The sequence below is a fragment of the Saccostrea cucullata genome, unplaced genomic scaffold, assembly GCF_032062105.1.
Source record: "Saccostrea cucullata isolate Sc308-1 unplaced genomic scaffold, CSIRO_AGI_Scuc_v1 ctg406, whole genome shotgun sequence".
NCBI lineage: Eukaryota > Metazoa > Mollusca > Bivalvia > Ostreida > Ostreidae > Saccostrea > Saccostrea cuccullata.
In genome coordinates, this window is record NW_026930103.1 from 821,316 (window position 1) to 842,500 (window position 21,185).

General features: G+C 33.5%; 2 protein-coding genes and 1 pseudogene across 3 annotated transcripts; 2 read left to right on the forward strand and 1 right to left on the reverse strand.

Annotated features, from left to right (window-relative positions):
- Positions 1–2,193: 2,193 nt before the first annotated feature.
- Positions 2,194–6,389, forward strand: LOC134282897 (uncharacterized). Of its 2 annotated transcripts, none has more exons than XM_062765311.1 (16): positions 2,194–2,278; positions 2,754–2,819; positions 2,975–3,199; positions 3,339–3,406; positions 3,509–3,620; positions 3,740–3,810; positions 4,140–4,260; positions 4,356–4,420; positions 4,568–4,754; positions 4,883–4,950; positions 5,074–5,185; positions 5,273–5,389; positions 5,489–5,553; positions 5,740–5,779; positions 5,894–5,965; positions 6,116–6,389. In XM_062765311.1, the coding sequence occupies exons 1-16, from the start codon at positions 2,258–2,260 to the stop codon at positions 6,173–6,175; spliced, it is 1,470 nt and encodes a 489-aa protein (XP_062621295.1). In that variant the 5' UTR covers positions 2,194–2,257; the 3' UTR covers positions 6,176–6,389. The 2 variants fall into 2 exon arrangements, with proteins under 2 accessions (XP_062621295.1, XP_062621296.1); XM_062765312.1 differs by having other exon boundaries at positions 2,978–3,199.
- A 905-nt stretch (positions 6,390–7,294) lies between these two features.
- Positions 7,295–9,885, reverse strand: LOC134282899 (E3 ubiquitin-protein ligase TRIM8-like). Its single transcript, XM_062765314.1, has one exon. It carries the CDS (start codon positions 9,881–9,883, stop codon positions 7,976–7,978), a length of 1,908 nt encoding a protein of 635 aa, XP_062621298.1. The 5' UTR covers positions 9,884–9,885; the 3' UTR covers positions 7,295–7,975.
- A 3,212-nt stretch (positions 9,886–13,097) lies between these two features.
- LOC134282903 (vacuolar protein sorting-associated protein 18 homolog) overlaps positions 13,098–21,185 on the forward strand; it is a 30,455-nt pseudogene continuing 22,367 nt past the window's right edge.

Sequence of the window (21,185 nt, forward strand, 5' to 3'; positions counted from 1 at the left end):
TTCAGTGTCTGAGGGACAGAGAGAGAGGGAGAGAGAGAGAGACGTTAAGTACAATCAAAATTTTAAAACTTCCCAAACCTTTTCTCTATCTACTTCCTCCGATGCTTTCCTTCCAATAAAAAAAAATTCCTTCGTCGAAGACACTATACTTTTAAAACGGATTTTAACAAAATTCAATGATCATATCTACTTATATATACCTCCTGCTACCGTCCGCTCGTGCATTCACTCTCAAAAGGAAGTGCGCGACACTGATTTAATTTTTGTGAACTTTGAACAGTAGGGAAGATCATGTAACATTTTATATGTCTAGCGTCGTTTTTAGTCTTAATTCTTTTTTTTTTTTTTTTAGATATCTTACCAATTCAAATTTAAATCGTCGTGAAAAAGTGGAAGAATAACTGTCAAAATACAAGTAAATGAAAAGGACTTACCTCGTTTGTATAATAAAGTCTAGACTGGACTATTTAGCAGATTGTGATAACAAAAGGCCAAAGGATATCAAATAATAGCTTGAGTTCGAGGGTACTACTTTAAGAATGTAAAAATACTGCACAGTATCTCTCTAACACAAATATATATAAAACTCATCAAGATTGTGCAATTAAGGATTGTATATTAATATACTGCTGATAAATATCAGTACTTTATAATTTGAACGTAAAATCGCGTGATAATTACTCTTGAAATATGTATTAATGTTCATGTGACCTTTTGGTTAGTTATATGTAATAGCAACATGTGAATCTGTAATCAGTAGTGTGAGATAAAGGTCCCTAACACTGTCGCTGGGTTATGTTATTAACTTTATTGCCAGTATAACTGATAAAGAATGCAACAACTTGTTATCTACGTATATACATGTATATATTATATTTCATTTTAGCCTGAAAGGAATATGTAAAAGACCATACATGCAGCATTCATACTGAGGAATAGAGGATACATTACTTTAATTTGCAATATCTAATATCTCTTCCTCCTAACCCTATTCAATTAAAATATTGAATGTTCTTGTTTGAGCTATACATGCAGTCCGAATTTTCTAGAATCTCTGCCCCCTGAACCTGATAAAATTCAATAGCATCCCCATCCCTCTTTGAAATTCATTCAAGGCTTAGGTGCGATAAAACTCAAACGAGCTTATTTTATGATCTGGTCTCGATTTTACAAAAGTAATATATTCTAGGACTGAGTGTTGTAAATTTTAAATTACGGTAGCTATCAGGTTGTATAAAGTTTGTATTTGCATCCCAGTAAAATTTACAATATTTTATCAGTACTCTTTTAGGCCTGTAGCCTGAACCAACTGCATTGGAAGGTTTTTACTGGACCCTTTGACTTTGAATTCTGACTCATTTCTTTAAATTCTTATCTAAGATGTTGGATCCACACCTGACTAAAACTTAACGCGTAGTACAATTAAAAGGCGTTAATCAACATAAAAGAACTTTTTTGACGAATTTCATGTTGTTTTTTCAAGTAACATAATGAAACAAAGAACGCTGTTGTTAAAGCTTTCGAAAAAGAAGTAATAAAACTAGCTACGATAGTGCATACGTACATAATATTCGACAACATTGGAAAGTCTTATATTTTTGTTCGTTTTTCGTTTTGAAGCTATGATTACTGTCATGTTCTAAATGTATTTTGTGATATACATGTATTTTTAAAATAAATCTTCAAAATGGTTTGAGATGTTCAGCTTGCTTCAGTAGCAATGAACTCTATACGGTTTTAGTGGTAGTAATGCTGTTATACTCTAAGAGGGATAATACAATCGGAAAATGTTGATGATGGGTGAGAAATTTTGGAAAAACTTTTTTTTTAAACGTCAACATTCGTCTCTAGTTGAAATATAAATTAACGATATCAAAAAATATAATTCCGATAAATTTATCAAAGTGGAAATATTTGGACGTGTCAATTTTGATATTCAGAGGATTATCTTCTTGTCTGTATACACTGTCCGTAATGACAATCTTTCATCCCCCCACCCCCATACACACATATGTTCAAGATCAGGGCAAACCATTTTTTTTTTACTTTGTTCCTTGCATTACTTCATGTAATGCATTCGAACGTTTTGTTTAACCTAGCAGTCAGAGGGTATCTTCAAGTAGAATAAGACACATGACATCACAATCATACGGACGTCACAATGAAACTAACGTCATAACCAGCGCGCTTTATTAGCAACATTTGTTTACAGGAGACAATACGAACAGGAATTTGATCATTACAATCCACGTCAAAGATGTCGGCGATTCCACTTGAGGTAAGAAATTGTTAATCATTTAACATGAATGGAAAATCAAAATGATAGCAAGAGTGAAAATCACCGGTAATAGATGCATGTGAAATTATAATATTTCAAGTTAACTAACCCTTAGACATGTATTGATGAAAAGGTCAGAAGGGTATTAAGGAAATTAGAAAAGCTTGGTTTTAATTTGTCTGTTATTTACTCTGAAGGTGCAGCGTAATCTTCCCGAAGACTTTGAATTATCCCAAATTTAAACTTTATTTACATTACTTTATTAAATTCGTCTCTAAAAATTGTCATTGTGACGTCATAATACATTCAATTCATGATAAATAATACATTACGTGTGTGCAAAAATCTATCTAAAGCATAGTGTCTATAGTTTGCTAGGTCATACTTCGTAGCCAGGTTTGCTACTATTTTCAAGAAAGACTAGTCATTGTAATTAATTCAAATAAATGATAATAAATCTGATATTCTATTGAAGAAACCTGTGGAGCTGAGAGAATGTCTGAAGAATGGCACTCTGTCTCTGAGAGACCTTGATAACAAGGTAGGTGTGGCATTAGAGATTGGGCAAAGTTTAGCTCATATGGAAGACGAATTAATATACATAAAATGTATCTTATGCAAAAAAGCCAAATACTCAATATGATACCCCAAATAGTCAAAATTCATTTAGTTGCACCACATGTTCAACTTTCGTAGCAGAAGAGACGATCCTCCAAGGGCAGAAGGAGGCGAAGCAAGACAAAGACTGGAAGAACTGAAGAGGCAGCTGATGGCGGTGAAACTAGAGCAAAGGCTGCGGAAGACCCAGGACACGGCAAGAAGGCATCAAAGATTACCAAATCCTCTAAGACAAAGAAAATTCCGAAAGGCAATGATAGTCATGTTGAAATGAGCATCCAAAGCAAAGAATCTGATGAAGAGGTAAAGACTAAATAAAAGTATTGTTTCTGTAATTGTTCTTAAAAAATACATCTAACATTTTCAAATTTAGGGTATTAAAAGGTAATAGATTGATCGAAATGCTAATATCTGATTATGCAAAAGTTTTTTTCTGTTTTAGATTGTTCGCAGCTTACTAGATGAAGCCTTTGATACAGTTACCAGTCATTGCATTGATATCGAGTACGGGTAAGTAGCGCAATAAGTTCTTAAAAATGTGATGCGGATTTTTTGCATGTCATTAGTAAGAATTAAGATGTCAAATAATAACCCAGATACGTTTTATTCCAGAGTTGCATACGAACAGGCTCATGAACTGGCCGATGCCTTTCTGGCAGCTTTTGACGAAAGGGTGGTACTTAAACGGAAGTATTACATGGAACAGAGACGAGAAACCCAGGAGGTTTGAATTTAATTGTTATGTTCAAATAAACGTTGTATTTGAAGAATAATATTTAGTGACAACTTCATATAATAATTTAGTGACAACTTCATATAATACTTTGTATTTTATGCTTACAGTTGCTGTACAGGACAGCAGAGGAAAACGTGAACGACTTGATAATCCGAGCAACAACACAATGTAGTCCAAGGTGAATAAAGTTGTCTTATTTAAAAAGAAATTGAGATTTACATTTTTTCAATCAATCGCAATTTCATCCCATCATTTTAATTAACCAATCATGACAATTTTATTGTGAATGAATGAAAGACTTCTATTTATATACTGATCATTGTACAAAATTTCTTCAACGCCAAATGCATGATATTTATTTTTTTCAAATGAATTTGAAAATATGACCTAGAATAATGAGCATTTGATAGTTTCAAACGCATGCATCTCTCAGGACAAAAAAACTAGTTACATGTACTTTTGTCTATTGCAATTTGAAATGTGTTTTATTTTTAAAATTCTTTTTAGTCAAGAAAAAGAGCAACATGCTATTGTGAGTACCGTGAACTTTCAGCGATCTGCTAATTTGGCTGAAAGAATGAGAGTGCGTGTAGAACAAATAAACGCTGAGAAACTGGCAATGCAACAGGTACTAAAGAATGATAAACTTGAATGCATTTCTTACCTATAAGAATTAAAGTTTGGGATATATTTATCACCCATTTATTCCTTGTGGATTTTTAGATTATGGTGAACGCATCCTCGGAAGTCGTTAAAGATTTGTTCTCTTGCGCAGCCAACAATGCAAGGTTTGTTCCATCACTTACACAGAATCATCTTTTATAGAAAATAAGATATTTGATAGATTGACAGATTATTTTGGACAAATATACGTACATGTATATAAAACATCGAAAAGAAATACCTTTTTGGATTTTTATGTTATATGTTTATAGCAAGACTAAGACTTGGAGAACTGAAGAGAAAAGCGAGGACCGTACACCAAAAACAGAGGCTGTCAAGGATCCAAGAAATACCATGAACGTGCCAAAGATTGTCAAATCTTCAGAGACCAAACCAGTTCCAAAAGAAAGAGATGTTAAACTTGATGAATTGATCACCAAACACAAAAAATCTGAAGAGGTAGAGTTTTCTATACTAGTATATATTTAAAAATATTTACACGACTCTATATTTTCATCACAGAATGAAAAAATTTATTATTCAATCAAGTTGCATATGTAATATTGTTAGTTGTTTGATTGTTTTAGATTGTACGCAGCATTCTTGATGACGTCTTGGACACAGTTACCAGGCAATGTATTGCTAACGAGCAAAGGTGGGTAACACAGTTAGATCTAAAAAAAAAATATTTTAAATCTTCATTTCATTGTATGTCATTAGTTTGTATGAAAGATGATTTTCAAAAATATTTTGAAAATTTGAATGCTCTTTATTTCAGTGTTGAAAATGAACGGACACTTATGTTGGTCCTTGACTGTGTGGCAGCTTTTGAGGAAATGAATCAATTCACAAAGAAGTTGTATGTGGACGAGAGAAGAGAAACTCAGGAGGTTTGAATTTTAATATTCACTTAACCATTGTTTTTGAAGAATATTTAAGGGATATTTTCAAATAAACTTTATATTTTTCTCTGACAGTTGTTATACAGAGAGGCAAAAGAAAATGTAAAGAACTTGCTGCGATCTACAGATTTTAATGCCAGAATGAGGGCCCAAGTGAAACAAATAAACGCTCAGAAACTGGCAAGGAAACAGGTATTCATTAGATTTATTTATTATATGTGATTCTCACTTAGCGTTTTACATTTAAGATTGAAATATATTACATAGAAATTCTCTTTAATTTTTTTCTAGATTGTGTACCAGGCGGCCTCGGAAACCGTTCAGGATCTGTTCTCTTGTGCAGCCAACAATGCAAGGTTTGTCCATTCACTTTTACATATTTATTTAGTAGTTATCAATAAATATTTTTATTAACAGGTTTTTGTTGTTGTTTTTTTATTTTATATTTCCATTCGCGGATTATATTGGATAATTGTACAAGCAAATAATCAAAAATAAATACGTTTTAGCAGTACATGTATAAGTATTTATTTCCTTTGCAGCATACAGAATGTGCAAGAAACAGAGGTGACAATTGACGAAGTACGTAACCTGCTAATTAAATTAATAGAATCACCTTTCTATTACATTCAGAAACATTTTTTGAAAATAAAATGAATATCCCTTAAATTCATTTTCGTTTTATTTATATCTCAGGAGACAGATTGTGAGTTACCTGTGAGAGGCTGGAGAAGATTTCTGTGCTGCGGACAGACAAACAAACCAAAGGTAAAGATCTGGACTCAGATCCTGAGTAGTGGCAAAGTAAAATTAAAAAAACATACATTCTCTACATTACATGATTTTATTTTTGTAATCACATAAACTGCATAAATTGTTCTCGTAAATAACTGTCATGATATTTTTTTTTAATTTCAGCAAAAGAAAAAGAGGACTAGATTGCTTGCTGGGCTGCGCCGCTTCTTTGGTCGCTATTAATTTTCTGCTTTACAAATACTAGTATATATTTTATGTCGTTCGAAATCTGCGCTTACTATCATTATCGGTTTTGAAATAAATTTCAATTTCATTCAAGTTTGTCTGTTATAGTAAGATATATTTTTTATTCAGGGAAACATTACATTGTAACTTTTATTGTTATTTCTTTCTTTCTTGGGTTTCAATAAACCTTAATATTACATAATTTGTTGTCGTTATTGTTTACTCCCCCCCCTCCCCGCGCTCGAAAAGCGGGAGGATATATATAGTAATCGGGATGTCCCTCCGTCTGTCCGCTAATTGGGGTGCCCATCTCTTATCCGCAAGTCCTCTTAAACCACTGAATGAAATTTGATGCGACTTTCAGAGAACATAATGTCATTGTGCACCTCCTATTTTACTTTTTGATCCGACGCATATTTTGGATTTTCCATAGCAAAACATGGACACTGCCATTATATTCATGTGGGAGGCGGGGTATCACTTAGTGAACTCATTGCTCAGAGCTCCTCTAGCTTATCATTGAATTCAAAAATTATTTATTATAATAGTTGATGTAACATGTTGGGTTGGAAAATATTTTTAAATTCATTACGGCTCAAAAAAAATGGATATTGTAAGATAAAAATTATGTACTTATCTAATGGTGATTTTCTGAAAATAACTTTTCTTAAAATACAAGTATTTTAGTTCTGCAAAGAGTACGGGTTGAATTAGTGACCATATACACCGCTGACTCTTGAAATCTTTACGTCGCAGTTGTAAATGTCGATTTTCGAGTGGTAAATACAAGTATAGTACACCTAACTAGTAACTCATCAAGCATCTTTGGTAGCCGAGGGTTTCCAATCCGAAATCTACTCTACAACACAAGGGTTGTGAGTAGATTTCGGATAGGAAACCCTTGGCTACCAAAGATGCTCACCAAGCTACTTTCTTATTTTTTTTTCCTGTCTCAGAGCGCCGATCTAGAGGGGGGGGGGCGTCCCGACCCCTACCCCCGTAATCTGCAGTTACTAAATCTATGTACTAAACCAAGAGTGACCTTGCCCCCCCCCCCCTCCCGTCGAAAACGCAGATCTTTGGTAAGTTGGTTAGAAGTCAACGACAACCTTCCCTCCTAATTTCCCCTCCACGAAATAAGTTTTTCACGTTTGGCCGAGTTTAGTTTTTAGCTCACCTGAGCTGAAAGCTCCATTGAGCTTTTCTGATCACCCAATGTCTGTCGTCTGTCTACCTGTCCATCTGTAAACTTTTCTCGTCTTTAACTTCTTCACAAGAACCACTGGGTCAATTTACACCAAACTTGGTACAAAGCATCCTTAGGTGAAGGGGAGTATAAATTTTAAAATCCAAGGGCCAAGCCTCCTTCCAAGGGGAGAAAATCAAGAATATAGAAAAATAGGGTGGGTCATTAAGAAATCTTTTTCTCAAGAACCACTCGGCCAAAAAAGCTGAAACTTATGTGAAAGCATCATTGGGTAGTGTAGATTCTAAATTGTTTAAATTATGACCCCTAGGGGTAGGGCGGGGCCACAATAGAGAATCTTCTCAAGAACCACTGGGCCAGAAAAGCTGAAACTTATGTGAAAGCATCCTGGGGTAGTGTAGATTCTAAATTGTTCTTTATGTCTGTAACATTTTTGTTTCCATAGGCTTACTATTGCTCAGGTTAAAATGAAATTTTATATCACAGGTCTTTTCAGTTTGAGGTCAAAGTCATAAACTCATACATTCTGTCTGTGTGTAACAAATTTGTTTTTTGGCAATGTCTTTAATGTTCAATGACATAAATTTATATTAATCTGTATGTGTGCAATATATTTCATATACTCTGAAATTCTTAAAGTGGCTACAAACACAGCAAATGTTACTTCCTTCTTTCACTTTCATAAAAGCAGGCTTTGGTATATTCTCCACTATTCTGATGAGAGTACCATTACTAGACATTATATGGACATTATCACTGTTGTGACCAGCAATATAAATATTGTTCATCTTGTCCTTATCAACACCACGGGGTTCCTTAAGCTTTGGACTGCTATATTTCCACAGTTGATTTCCTTGATTGTCAATGGCTGTCACATCATTGGTATTTATGTTACTGAACACAATGTGTCCATTGTCTGTCACAGCTACATTTAAAACTATTTTTTCTACCGGATAGGAGTGAATAAAGTTCCCTTGCATATCGTACTTAAGAATTGCAGTTATGCAGGCAACATATAGAACCCCTTTCCAGACGGAAATGCCAAACAGTTTTAAATTACTTCCAACTGAAATTTTTCTAATGCTAGTAAATGTATCACTTGAAATCACATTTATACATTTTTGAGCGTAGTCGGTCACAAATAATTCATTTTCCACACACTGTACATCAAAAAGATAACTGTTGGATTGGAATGTTTTGAGAAGTGTTGAATTATCATTGGACAAAGAATACTTAGCAAGACCAGTTTTACTTGAACTGTAACTTGCTACGATGAAGGTTCCATCAGGAAGGAAAGTGCCTCCATATATTTTAGGATTCTGTATATCAAAATCATAAAGAAGAGAAAAATGTGCATTTAATAAGTCTATGTCAGAGAATGGGTTTCTTCGGTATATTTTTACTTGAGGCTTAGAACTTAATACTGCATTTCTTATCTTTTCAAGTTCTTTTGCTGAATTTGATTCGACCTTGATTTTGAGTTCATTTATGCTTCTCTTAATTTGCTTTTTCAGTGTCTCAATATTTTCTTTAATCTTATGATATTCCTTCATGAAAGAAGCACCTTCTTCTACATTTACTTCCTGGAGACTTTTTAAACAGTGCCTTGTAAATTGGATCCTATCTGAAAGAGAACCAATATTTTTGTTTAACATTTCCCTGCTCTCCTTCATAGCTTTGCTCAATTCATCCTGGTGCTCGCTTTCAAGTTTGTCCAATTGTTCAATTATTTCTTTTTTCAGCTTCTTTGTTTCTTCCGTTATAAGATCTGAGGTATTGTCTATCTCACTGATATTGTCTTCATTATTCTTTCTTGCCTCTTGCAGTTCCGTTTCATATTTTCTCAATTCTTCTTGCCATGCTTGTATATTATCACTTTTCTTTATTTTCTCCACAGCTTTCTGTATGTCGTCGATGCTGTCACATTTTCTGTGCTCCGTGCTGACACAAAGAGTGCAGCATGGCTTACTGTGATCATTGCAGTATAACTCTACCTTCCTATCAGAATGTTCTTGACAATTTTCGATTTTTATTGAAGCTGAAGTCAATTCCCTAATTGCATTGGGATCATCAATGGGAATTATTTTGTGTTTACTTGATGCTCGGCTTCTTCTGTGACATTTTGTACAGATTCTACATAAAAAATCTTGACACGTCAGACAAATATTCGTTGCCTCTTCCTCTTCACTTTCTCTTTGACACGCCGAACATATTCTAGATTCCATTAAGTCGTTCCATTCCTCGAGCATTTCACACATTGGGAATTTTTCAGCCCAGTTTTCTGGTTTGTCGCTAGGGTCTGGCGATGGAATAAATTCCCTGCAAAGCGGGCATGAAAACCCTATGGGCGCCTCTTTAGATTCACACGAAGTCACAATGTACGACGATAGACAACCTTGGCAATACAAATGTGAACAAGGCAGACATCTTGGAGACCTGAATTTTTCAAAACAAATGGAGCATGCTTTAAGGTCATATTGTGAAGGTGATGAAGCCATGTTCTATGTTCAATGAGTACCGGTATTCCACATGCTAATCTGAGAAAAAATAACAACCGAAAGTAGACTGCAGCACATGGTTTTGGTCTCTCTTTTTAGAACATCGATCCCGATCTAAAATTAGATGAACAAGATGTTATTTTACTGTTTTTACAGAATAGCATTTATGTGCATATTGTACAAATTTGTGATCAATACCTAAAAGTTTAAATAGTACTAGTAACTAGTAAATAATTACAATTATAAATATTAGATAAATCAGCCTATCTAATAAAATTTAATGGTCCGACAAGAAAAAATAAATATTACACAGCAAAAAAAAAAAAAAAAAAAAAAAAAAATCATATGTATTTTATGGAATGCCATGTACGACAGCCAACTGCTTACTGCCAACTGATGACTGCTTACTGCCAACTGTCAGCTGCTTACTGCTAACTGCCTCACATATTTAAATAAATTTTATTTTTATATTGATATTTATGTGAATTTTCAAAAAGAAGAAGAAGAAAAAAAAAGGCGCAGATCCAGGACATTTTTTCCAAGAGGTCACCCTAGTAAAATTTAAATTGACTAAACGACCATTATGTTTTAATTTATGAAATATTCAATATATGCCATTGATAAAGTACATTGTTTATTTTTATATTTATTTTCTTATTTGAAATAGGTAATAAAATGACTATTTTCTGCTTTGAATCTTTAAAGAAGTCCCCCCCCCGAGACAACAAAACCTTTGAAGAGAGAAAATGATAATAATAAAAAAAGATTTGTCTTTTCGCAGATAAAGATTTTTTGAAAATAAATTTACATTTTCCATTATATTCTGTAGTTAAAAATTTCCTGAAATTAAAGATGTATATCTCTGTGTGTTTCACATGCAAAGATCTTGGGGGTGGGGTGGGGGCATATAAATTTGTACAGTCATGGGTTAATGTATAAACTAAAAGAACTAAAACTGACCTTGGACCCTCCATTTAGAAAACACCGATCAAGCATTTATATCTCTTTGTTTTTACAAATAAGATATGTTTTACATGCATAGATCTAGAGACTGAGGTCCGGACCATCCCTCTGAAAATTGTAAAGTTATTTAATGCACAAACTAAACCCACTAAAAAGTATTCAATGTATAAAATAAATCAACTAAAAGGGACCTTTGAACTCCCCCCCCCCCCCCTCCCCCCGAAAACGCGGATTCATGTAAAGTTGGTATAAAAAATGTCATAGACATGAAGGTATGACGCATGAGAACCCCCCTCTCCCCGGCCGAAATAAATTTTCACATTAAGGAAAGGACTTTACGTTTTTGTTTTCCTTGTCAAGAAATTTCTGGGTTGGATTTTTTTTAACATCATTGACCCTCTTGGGAAAAAAAATGTTCTAGATCCGCGCCTGTTTTTTTTTTTTTTTTTTTTTTTTTTTGAAAATTCACATGAATATCAATATGAAAATAAAATTTATTCAAATATGTGTGGCAGTTAGCAGTAAGCAGCTGACAGTTGGCAGTAAGCAGACAGCAGTTGGCAGTAAGCAGTTGGCTGTCGTATATATGGCATTCCATAGTATTTTGATCTTTATATCGTTAATTACCTTTCCAATCTCTTTCTATGTCTAGGCATTTTCTATCCTCCTCTGATGTCACATATTGGTTTTAACAATTTAAAAACTGTCATTGATTTAAAAATCATATCCAAAAGAACAACGTTTCTTCTTAGAATGGTTTTCAATATGTGCAAAGTTAAATATGTTTAAGTAAAAGAATTTCATTTGTTTGCTTAAAAAATGGTGGCAAGGGCAATAACTCATTCTCATGTGTCTTCATCAAATGTTCATTCAGATATTTTCTATATTGTACTTCTAAGTTCAAGAACCGCGTATATATGTATTATTCAAATATATGTTCTAGGTAGCAAGTATTTTGGATTTTTTTTTTTCAAGCTCAGAATAACCAATTTTTACATAATATTCATGATACTGTTTACTAATCGTTTAATCATTAAATTTTTTTAAAAAATTACAAACAACTTACTTTTTTGTCTTAGTCGTACGTAGGGATCTAAGTTATTTTGTAAAACAGGCCCCTGAACTCTATAACTAGATAGAATGTTCTATCGTTAAAATGATAAATGTCCTACGGAACCGATGAGGGCTTGTCCCGAGACACAGTTAGATTATTCTAACTACTCTATAACATACAACATATCTAGTGTTTGTAACACTTTTGATTCGACGACATCTTTAAGCTTTTGCAATGAAATGACATAATATCATATATTAAACGCAACTCCTAATGACTTATATAGAGGATCTATTTTGATTTTGAGGTCAAAAGACCAAAGTCTTGGTAAGAAATTAATAGTATACTGTACTTTGCAAATTAACATTTTATAGATGGTGACTTACGGGTAAGTTATCTTTGAGCTAAATTTAATTTCACAGTTCTTTTTTCTGAATAAATTCAAAGAACTCTTTTGATTTTGAAGTATAAAGGTCAATGGTCAAGACAAATTTGGCATTGCATTATTCAGGTTTCTTCCTTTAATATCTCACATCTCCTGACCTTACATGTAAACTCTTAATTTTGGTGGCAAATTTATAAATGATAACATGTTATAGTACCATTAGTCTTTTACACATACATGCATATTTGATGTATTCCTTTTAGACAGGATTATTGTTGAAATGATTTATGTCAATTACTAATTGTATAATTGTTTTGCTATTCATTGGCTTATCTTTTCCTTATTATTGTAACAATTTCATACTTGTCTGTTATGGGCTCTAAATTAGAAATAAAATGTTCTGTTCTGTATGTCTCAATGAAGATCAATATTGATTTTTAGGTCATAAGGTCAAAGTAAAAATATTTTATACTGCACATATAGTTTTAAAATGATGATTCTAGTTTTTCTGTAAGCTTTTGCAAACTAAACTCAAGGCATAAATTTCTTTATCTTTTTTTAAAGACTGAGACTCTAAAGCCGAAAGGTAATTAAGTTGATATTTTGTAGACTCCCTATTTTGTTAATCTCAGGTGATTTTGCAATCTAATTTTTTTTATATAGATATTTGTTATCTTTGTTTTTTTGGGAATCATACGCACTGCGGCAGTATGTATTCAAAAAAATAACCTGACTTTTGAGACATATGGCAAGTGGATCCGCTCCTCTTTCTAACATGCGCGAATTGTTGCGCGATGTAATCGCAAATGGAAACAAATATGGCTGCGCCCATGATATTACTTGGAGGATGAACAAATCTATAAATGCGTGCCGATATATGAGTCTTTCTTCATTATTTTGACGACAATACACATTTCTACCTTAAAAGAAGATATATATTAAGTTTTTTGCAAGTAAGTTATGTTTGCAACAAAAGTCAATGAAATGGGCGTTTTGGTTAGAAAAAAAAATATAATTGAACTGAGCATTCTACTATTTCCTAAATATCCCATGATTTAAAAAGACAATAGCACTTTTTTCTTTGAAAAAATTAAATGAGAAGTTTTTGATGTGGTGCCTAAAAGCCAGAACCATTAATCTCAATCTTAAGGAATTGAAGCCTTAAGGGGGATGTACAAGCCATATTGGATCTATTCTGGTGTAAAATAATAAATACCAAGAATGCGCTTAATACTCCACTAAACTAGCCCAAAGTTACTCAAAGTGCTAATGCACTAATTACCTACTATTAGAGACCAAAATTAGTAAACAATTAAGTTTATTTTGTTTTAATTAGGAGGAAATTAATCATGTTAGAACTGCGCAGCTACAGCATTTACGAGATGATAAATGCATTAAAAATGGTGTTAGTTTGATTCATTGATGATATGGCTACAACCATTTGTTTCGCTCTTTTCTTGTCATTATCCATAATTCTTGAAAATTTGATTTTTCATATGGGTGTCTTCCTGAGGCCATGTGTTTATTTCGTCCGCCATTCCTCTGTCACACAGAGTTCGAATAACATTGGTTTTATAATAAATGCGACCATAATAACATCAAGACAAGAAATTACTAAGTAATAATCACTAGGTTATATTACTTCCTACTTTTATTTGTTGCATCGCGTCATCTGATTAATGAAAAAACGCAATTTTAACCCCACTCCAGCAAATCGGGAAAAACTGTTCTGTTTACAGTTCGAGTTTCCTCGTTAAAATTATTCCACTGAGCACGTGGTTGGCATGTGCATATATCTGCTGTGGATAGATCCGTTTATTACCATGATTATATTTAATTTTTCATGGAACAAGTCTTGATAATTTGTTGGTTTCTTTAAAACTCGAGAAAAAAGATATAAATGTCCTAAACATATGTGTTTACGGCGGGTCTTTTTTCTGTGGCGAAAGAAGTTATTTTCAAATGGGGCACTGCAAGGAGGATGCTTAGCATTTAATTTGAAAATGTTATACAATATGCGGTGCATGAAAAACAAATTGTAATTGCATGTCCTACATTCGAAAATTGGTACCTATGTATATTTATGTTCCCCAAACGAAGTTGGGGAACATATTGTTTTTACTCTGTTTCTTATTATTATTATTCTTCTTCTTCTTCCTGGGTACTTTTTTGTCCGGGAGTGATCTTGTAAACTGTTCATCTGATGTAGGTAAAACCTTTTTAGGGTCAGTAGACATGTTATGTAGATTTGCGGAATCAAGGTCATTTTGCGCGCACGTGCTTGCAAGACCGCGCACGTGCAACACGTGAAATGACCAATTATATTAATATAGGCGTAACTTTTTACATTTTTGATGGAATGCTTTGAAACTCATAATATAAGGTTATATTAGTGACATAGACAATATGACATGGTCAAAATAGCAAGATCTCACGCGCATGCATGTGCGCTTCGCTCTGATTGGCTGAAACTAAAGTCTCTATATCTTTCTTGTTTTTCGACGAAATCCTATGAAATTTTGAACATAGCCATGCATTAAGATATCCTACAACATGAGATATAGCAATTATTATGAAAACACGTGCATGAACGTGCGCTGCAATATGATTGGCTTAAACTTTAAATAACTATAACTCTCTTGGTTTTCAACCAAACAGGATGGGATTTGGAACATAGATAGGTATAATGAACTTCTACAAGAAGGTATGGTCACCATGCACATGCATACACGTGCGTGTACGTGCACTGTGATCTGATTGGCTGAATCTTTAAACAGCTATAACTCCCTTGGTTTTCAACCAAATGGGGTGGGATTTCGAACATAGATATATGTAATGAACTTCTACAAGAAGATATGGTCACCATGCTCATGTATGCACGTGCGTGCACGTGAAATGAGTTAAATTAAATATACACTTGAATGAGCGTATTTTTTAATACTTTTGGAATAAATACTTTAATATTTAGTATATTAAAATATATAGATTGTGTAGACAAGATAATATGGTCATTACGCACATGCATTCACATGCGCACGTGTGCAATGCTAAAAATTTTATGAATTTGGCGTTGTTAAAGTCTCAAATGCATAGATTTTGTCCTATTTAATGCAGCTTACAGGGAATATGGCACCAAAAGGGAGTTGGGGAGCGTTTGGGGAACATCTGTAACGGTCCCCGTTACAATTAGCACTAGTTTGTTTAGAAGTTAGATAGAAAAAATAGGCAGTTATAGGATTTCCTTCAGGAACCTCACATAAATAGCTAGATTGTTTGCAATGACCAACACATTGTATGGAGTAATGTTTGGACATAAAAACGCATCATGTTTCATTATGTTGACAACGTTGTAAGCTCTCGCTCATTGAACATACGAAGCTTGATAAAATATATTGAGTTGTTTCTTCGAAATTTAGAAGCGAGTACAATTTTTGCAAAGAAAGGTCCATTGCATATGCTATGTCTATCATCGCAAAAAAAAGAAGTGAGACCCCCCCCCCCCCCCAGAATTCGAAAATCCTATGTTTGTCAAAATAGTGCAAAAGATTAAAAAATTTTGCATTACTTAGTACTTAATGGAATATATACTAGCCTAATAAGACCACTTGTTATAAAAATATTTGGTTACCCTCTCTCCAGATCTACTGCCTGGAAATGGCCCGACTCATTTTTTTTTTTTTACATCCCATTACACGACATTTTTTTTCTTTTTCTTACGTCAACAATTATGTTTAAATTTAAGGAATTTCTTTCAAACCTATAAATACGGACCCAGTAATTCTTCCCTGAGTTGGGAGGACCACCAAACGTCATTTTAAAGCTTGTATAAAATATTTAATTATGTTGATTTTTTTTCTTTACTTTGAAAATTTTAATTTTGACAATATCGGCAAATAGAATTTTCGACACAAGTACCTGCATGACGTCATTTTCAGATTGTGATATCACAAACAAGGAGCAAAACTTCAGCATATGCTATTTATAGAACTTGTGTTTGGCTTTGTTTCTAATCTGAATTGTGGTTTTGTAGATATAGAGAAAGTTCGAACTTTTTATCACCCCTCGTACTAGTAGGTATTAAAACAAGGTCATTCATATCGATTATATGTGTCTTATTTCTTTGTGTTTCATAGGTGATGATTAAAATTTTGATAGATAATACAAGTTATCTATGGCAAACTTAGAAACTCTTAATTTTTAACTTTGATGGTGCTCATTTTTCTTACCTGGAATCAAAGACTTGAAGATTTTTTTTATATATCAATACGTACACTATTTAACAACTGTTCGATAATAATACTAAATAAATTACTTCAAGCAACACTAAAACACCTTTCATCTTTTAAAAGTGTTCATATTATTTGAAATATTTTGCAACTGTAATTCTCTTCTACATTTAAAGATTGTTATGTCCCTCCATATTAACAAGAGGTCTGGAAAACAAAATTCTGTGCTAAAAATAGACCACGTGCTGCTATCCATGAACTACTTTCATGGTTCTTTGCACTCTTTTTGAAGACAACGGTGCCTTGTTTTGAACTTGAAATTATCATTTAAAAGTGCAAAATTTAGATATTTTCTCAACAAATGGTTGTAGAGAGAACATTAATGCACAGTTTGCATATTTTTTTGGATTTTTTGAGGCTCTGCTGAATTCTGTAGCTGCGCAGTTCTAAAGAGCATATCAAAAGCATTTTTCTGCAAAAGTATAGATTATATATACACAACATGCATTCAGTTATGCATATTTATTGTATCTTTATCATAAACACTTCAAATTTGATCAAAATATAATGTATTTTAGCCATTTGAAGAAATGTTTACATTTTGTTCTCACTTCACTAAAGGTGGCCGTACATCCCCCTTAATTGGGGGTGTCTTGAGCAGGTTGGGACCAATCGCCCAAATGGGATATAATAGCACGTTTGGGATATAATATCCCAAATGGGCTATAAATATACAGTGCAAAAATAAAAAAAAATTATTTTGGCAATAAATATCATAAATCCGCATCAAAACACTTAAAAAGGAATAACTTTTGGTAAGCAAGTTTTTCTGCAACCCTATCGTTTGTTAGATTGATCCCCAAGAAGTTAAGGAACTTCCAAAGGATCAATCTCCTAAACAATGGACATACAGAAAAACTTGTGAACCAAAAGTTATTCCTTTTTAAGTGTCCTAATGCGGATTGTTGTAGCTTAACACATGTTACAAGATTATTTAACCCTGATGAGTAGTCACAAGATGCAGTGAATGACACTTGGGAGCAATGAGGAGTGAGGGTTCTTTAGTGTGCCAGTATCTGCTGTTCCAACCTTTACTCTCTCAACCAAAAGACCTCCACCTTTACAGCACCAGAATATATGATTAGCCACTGGGAAAATTTTTACAAACTTTTCATATGTAACAATATTGCAAGTTTATAGTGTTGTTCTACATGTAAACAGCTGCGTACATCATTTTTTAGATATACAGATGTGATGAAATAATTAGGAACTCTAGTTAGTGTACAGTTAGTTTTACCCCACATGTATATATGTTGCATCTCATTAAAAAAACTAGTTAAAAAAAATAAAAGTTTGTATATAAGGTAACAGCTAATACATGTAGCTATTTAAAATGACTGAGTGAAATCATTATAAACAAACATATACAAGTAAAATATTTTTGTATATTAAATTTCATCAATACATGTATTTGATATCGAATGGTACTGTTTGATACTCCATAGTTAAATCTGTTATACCTGTCATCATTTTGTCCTGAAATGTGAAATACTTTATTAATAAAGTATTTTACCTGTGTGTGAAATTCTTATACTTTTACAATTATAGTAGCCTAGACTCAGAGTAAAATAACACACGTGCATTATTGTCAAATTGTGCGAAAACATTCCCAGATTACAAAATGATAGATATTTCAGCTCGGGGGGGGGGGGGGGGGGGGGGTTAAGATGGGACACAATAGGGGATCAAAGTTTTACCTAGAAATACCAAGAAACAAGATGTGTTTGTGAAACACTGATGCCCCCGTATGGCAACATAGCAAAGATTAAGCTTTTCTTAAATGCAAATTTAATTAATTGGTACCAAGAGTAGGGTATTCTCACTGGAAAACAATTGTGAAATTTGAAAGTAAACAAATGTTAAAGTTTTTTTAATAAGTACAAAAATCTCCAAGGTCAAGGTCAAAAGGACAATGTAATTAGTATCAAATGAAAGGTCTTGCCACATAGAATACTTATGTAGAGCATGAAAGCCCTAGTCCTAACCGTTCAGAAGCTATGGCCAACGTTCAATTTTTCAAAAAGTAGGTCAAACTCCAAGGTCAAGGTCAAAGGGTCAAAGTTCTTGTTATCAAATGAAAGGTCATGTCATAAGGATCAAATATTTAAAGTATGAAAGCACTAGCCCTAACTCTTTAAAAGTTATGGTCAAGGTTTGCTTTTTTTAAAGTAGGTCAATCTCAAAGGTCAAGGTCAAAGTTCTTGGTATCCATTGAAGGGTCTTCTCACAAGGATTACATATATGAAGTATGAAAGCCTTATACCTTACTGTTCAAAAGTTGCGGCCAAGGTTAAAGTTTTTTCACAAGTACGGAAATCTACAAGGTCAAAGGGTCAAGGTTGTTGGTATCCAATGAAAGGTCTTTCAACAAAGATTACATATGTGTGAAGTATAAATGTCCTGGTGTCTACTGTTCAAAAGATATAGCCAAAGTAAAAGTTTAAAATTTTTATGTAAAAGTGGGTCAAACTCCAAGGTCAAAGTCAAAAGGTCAAATTTGGTGGTACCCAAAGAAAGGTCTTGTCACAAGGAATGCACATATGAAATATGAAAGTCATAGCTCCAATAAATCAGAAGTTATGGGCAAGGTTAAAGTTTTTGCGGACAGAGAGACAGACGGACGGACACGACAAAAACTATAAACCCCTGAAACTTCATTTACGGGGGCATAAAAATCTTAAGGTAGTAATAGTTGTACTGGTTCAAATGGGGGCCCCAGGGGTAGGGCTGGACCATAATGTGTGAGGGGGTGTCAAATGAATAAATTTAAAAAAATTATCCGCTCAATAACAACAAAGCCAGTTGTTATATTGATATGGAAGCATCATCAGGTTGTTTAAAATTCAAGCCCCCCCCCCTCCCCAATGTAAACTCTCAATACTGAAGTGATTTTTGCTTTTTTTTTCTCTAGCCAGTGTGCTAACTGCTAAGGTGAGCAATGTCGCCCATGAGCCTTTTGTTTTTCTGTGCTATTTTCGTGATGAATGCATCAGTATTTGACTATTTGATCATATACAGTAAAGCACGCATATAACGAAAAATCAAAAACACCTATCTTGAAACAGTCCTTTATACTTAAACTTTCACTATCTATGCTTATTTTTAATTTGACAAACACTGTATCAGGTACAAGTATTTTAATTAATTACAGGTATGCTAAAAAAATATTAACTTTTGAAATAATCAGGCTTTCAGATATTGATTCCCATGGGACGTGAGTCACAAAAATCGTACTTTGAGACAATCCCTAGAGTATTATACGCATTTATTTCAAATAATTCCTACTTTATCACCATCCCTAGCGTTTTAAACAACTTTAAATTATTATTTCTATTTAGTGTAAAAGTAAATTGAAGAATAAGGAAATAAAACGACACAATTTATTTTGCCAAGGTATTTTCAATGAAAATTTCCCCCCAAAATATGCCATTCACCAGAGTTTGACACACCCCCTTAAAAAATCTAGGCCGATGACCTATTTATAAGCTCTACTGGTCAGAGACCAGAAGAGCTTATGCGATAGTAATGCGTCCGGCGTCCGTCCGTCTGTCTAGCTGTCCGTCTGTCTGTAAACAATTTTTCAAACCGCTACTCCTCCTACAATTTTAGTCTGATTTCAATATAACTTGGCACACAAGTAGACTACACTAAGATACATAAAATAGTGCATCGGTTTTTGATTTCGATGAAGGATGTTGCCATGGTTACTAAAAATAGAATTTTCTGAGAAATTCCTTTAAAACACTACTCCTTCTACAATTTTGGTCTGATTTCAATATAACTTGGCACACAAGTAGACTACACTAAGATACATAAAATAGTGCATTGGTTTTTGATTTCGATAAACGGTGATGCCATGGTTACTAAAAATAGAATTTTCTGAGAAATTCCTCTAAAACTCTACTCCTTCTACAGTTTTGGTCTGATTTCAATATTACTTGGCACACAAGTAGACTACACTAAGATACATAAAATAGTGCATCGGTTTTTGATTTCGATGAGCGGTGTTGCCATGGTTACTAAAAATACAATTTTCTGAGAAATTCCTTTAAAACGCTACTCCTTCTAAAGTTTTGGTCTGATTTCAATATTACTTGGCACACAAGTAGACTACACTAAGATACATAAACTAATGCATCGGTTTTTGATTTCGATGAAGGATGTTGCCATGGTTACTAAAAATAGAATTTTCTGAGAAATTCCTTTAAAACGCTACTCCTTCTACAGTTTTAGTCTCATTTCAATATCACTTGGCACACAAGTAGACTACACTAAGATTCATAAAATAGTGCATCGGTTTTTGATTTCGATGAGCGGTGTTGCAATGGTTACTAAAAATAGAATTTTCTGAGAAATTCCTTTAAAACGCTACTCCTTCTACAGTTTTGGTCTGATTTCATTATCACTTGGCACACAAGTAAACTACACTAATTTACATATAATAGTGCATCGATTTTGATTTCAATGAACGGTGTTGCCATGGTTACTAAAAGTAGAATTTTCTGTGGAATTCCTTTAAAATGCTACTCCTTCTACAGTTTTGGTCTGATTTCAATATAACTTATCATACAAGTAGACTACACTAAGATACATAATTCTGTGCATCGGTTTTTG

Coding starts and splice junctions, on each gene's coding strand:
- LOC134282897 (XM_062765311.1), top strand. CDS start 2,258: ATGTCGGCGATTCCACTTGAG. Junction 4,951..5,073: donor TGTATTGCTAACGAGCAAAG/GTGGGTAACACA, acceptor TCTTTATTTCAG/TGTTGAAAATGAACGGACAC. Junction 5,390..5,488: donor AGAAACTGGCAAGGAAACAG/GTATTCATTAGA, acceptor ATTTTTTTCTAG/ATTGTGTACCAGGCGGCCTC.
- LOC134282899 (XM_062765314.1), bottom strand. CDS start 9,883: ATGGCTTCATCACCTTCACAATATGACCTTAAAGCATGCTCCATTTGT.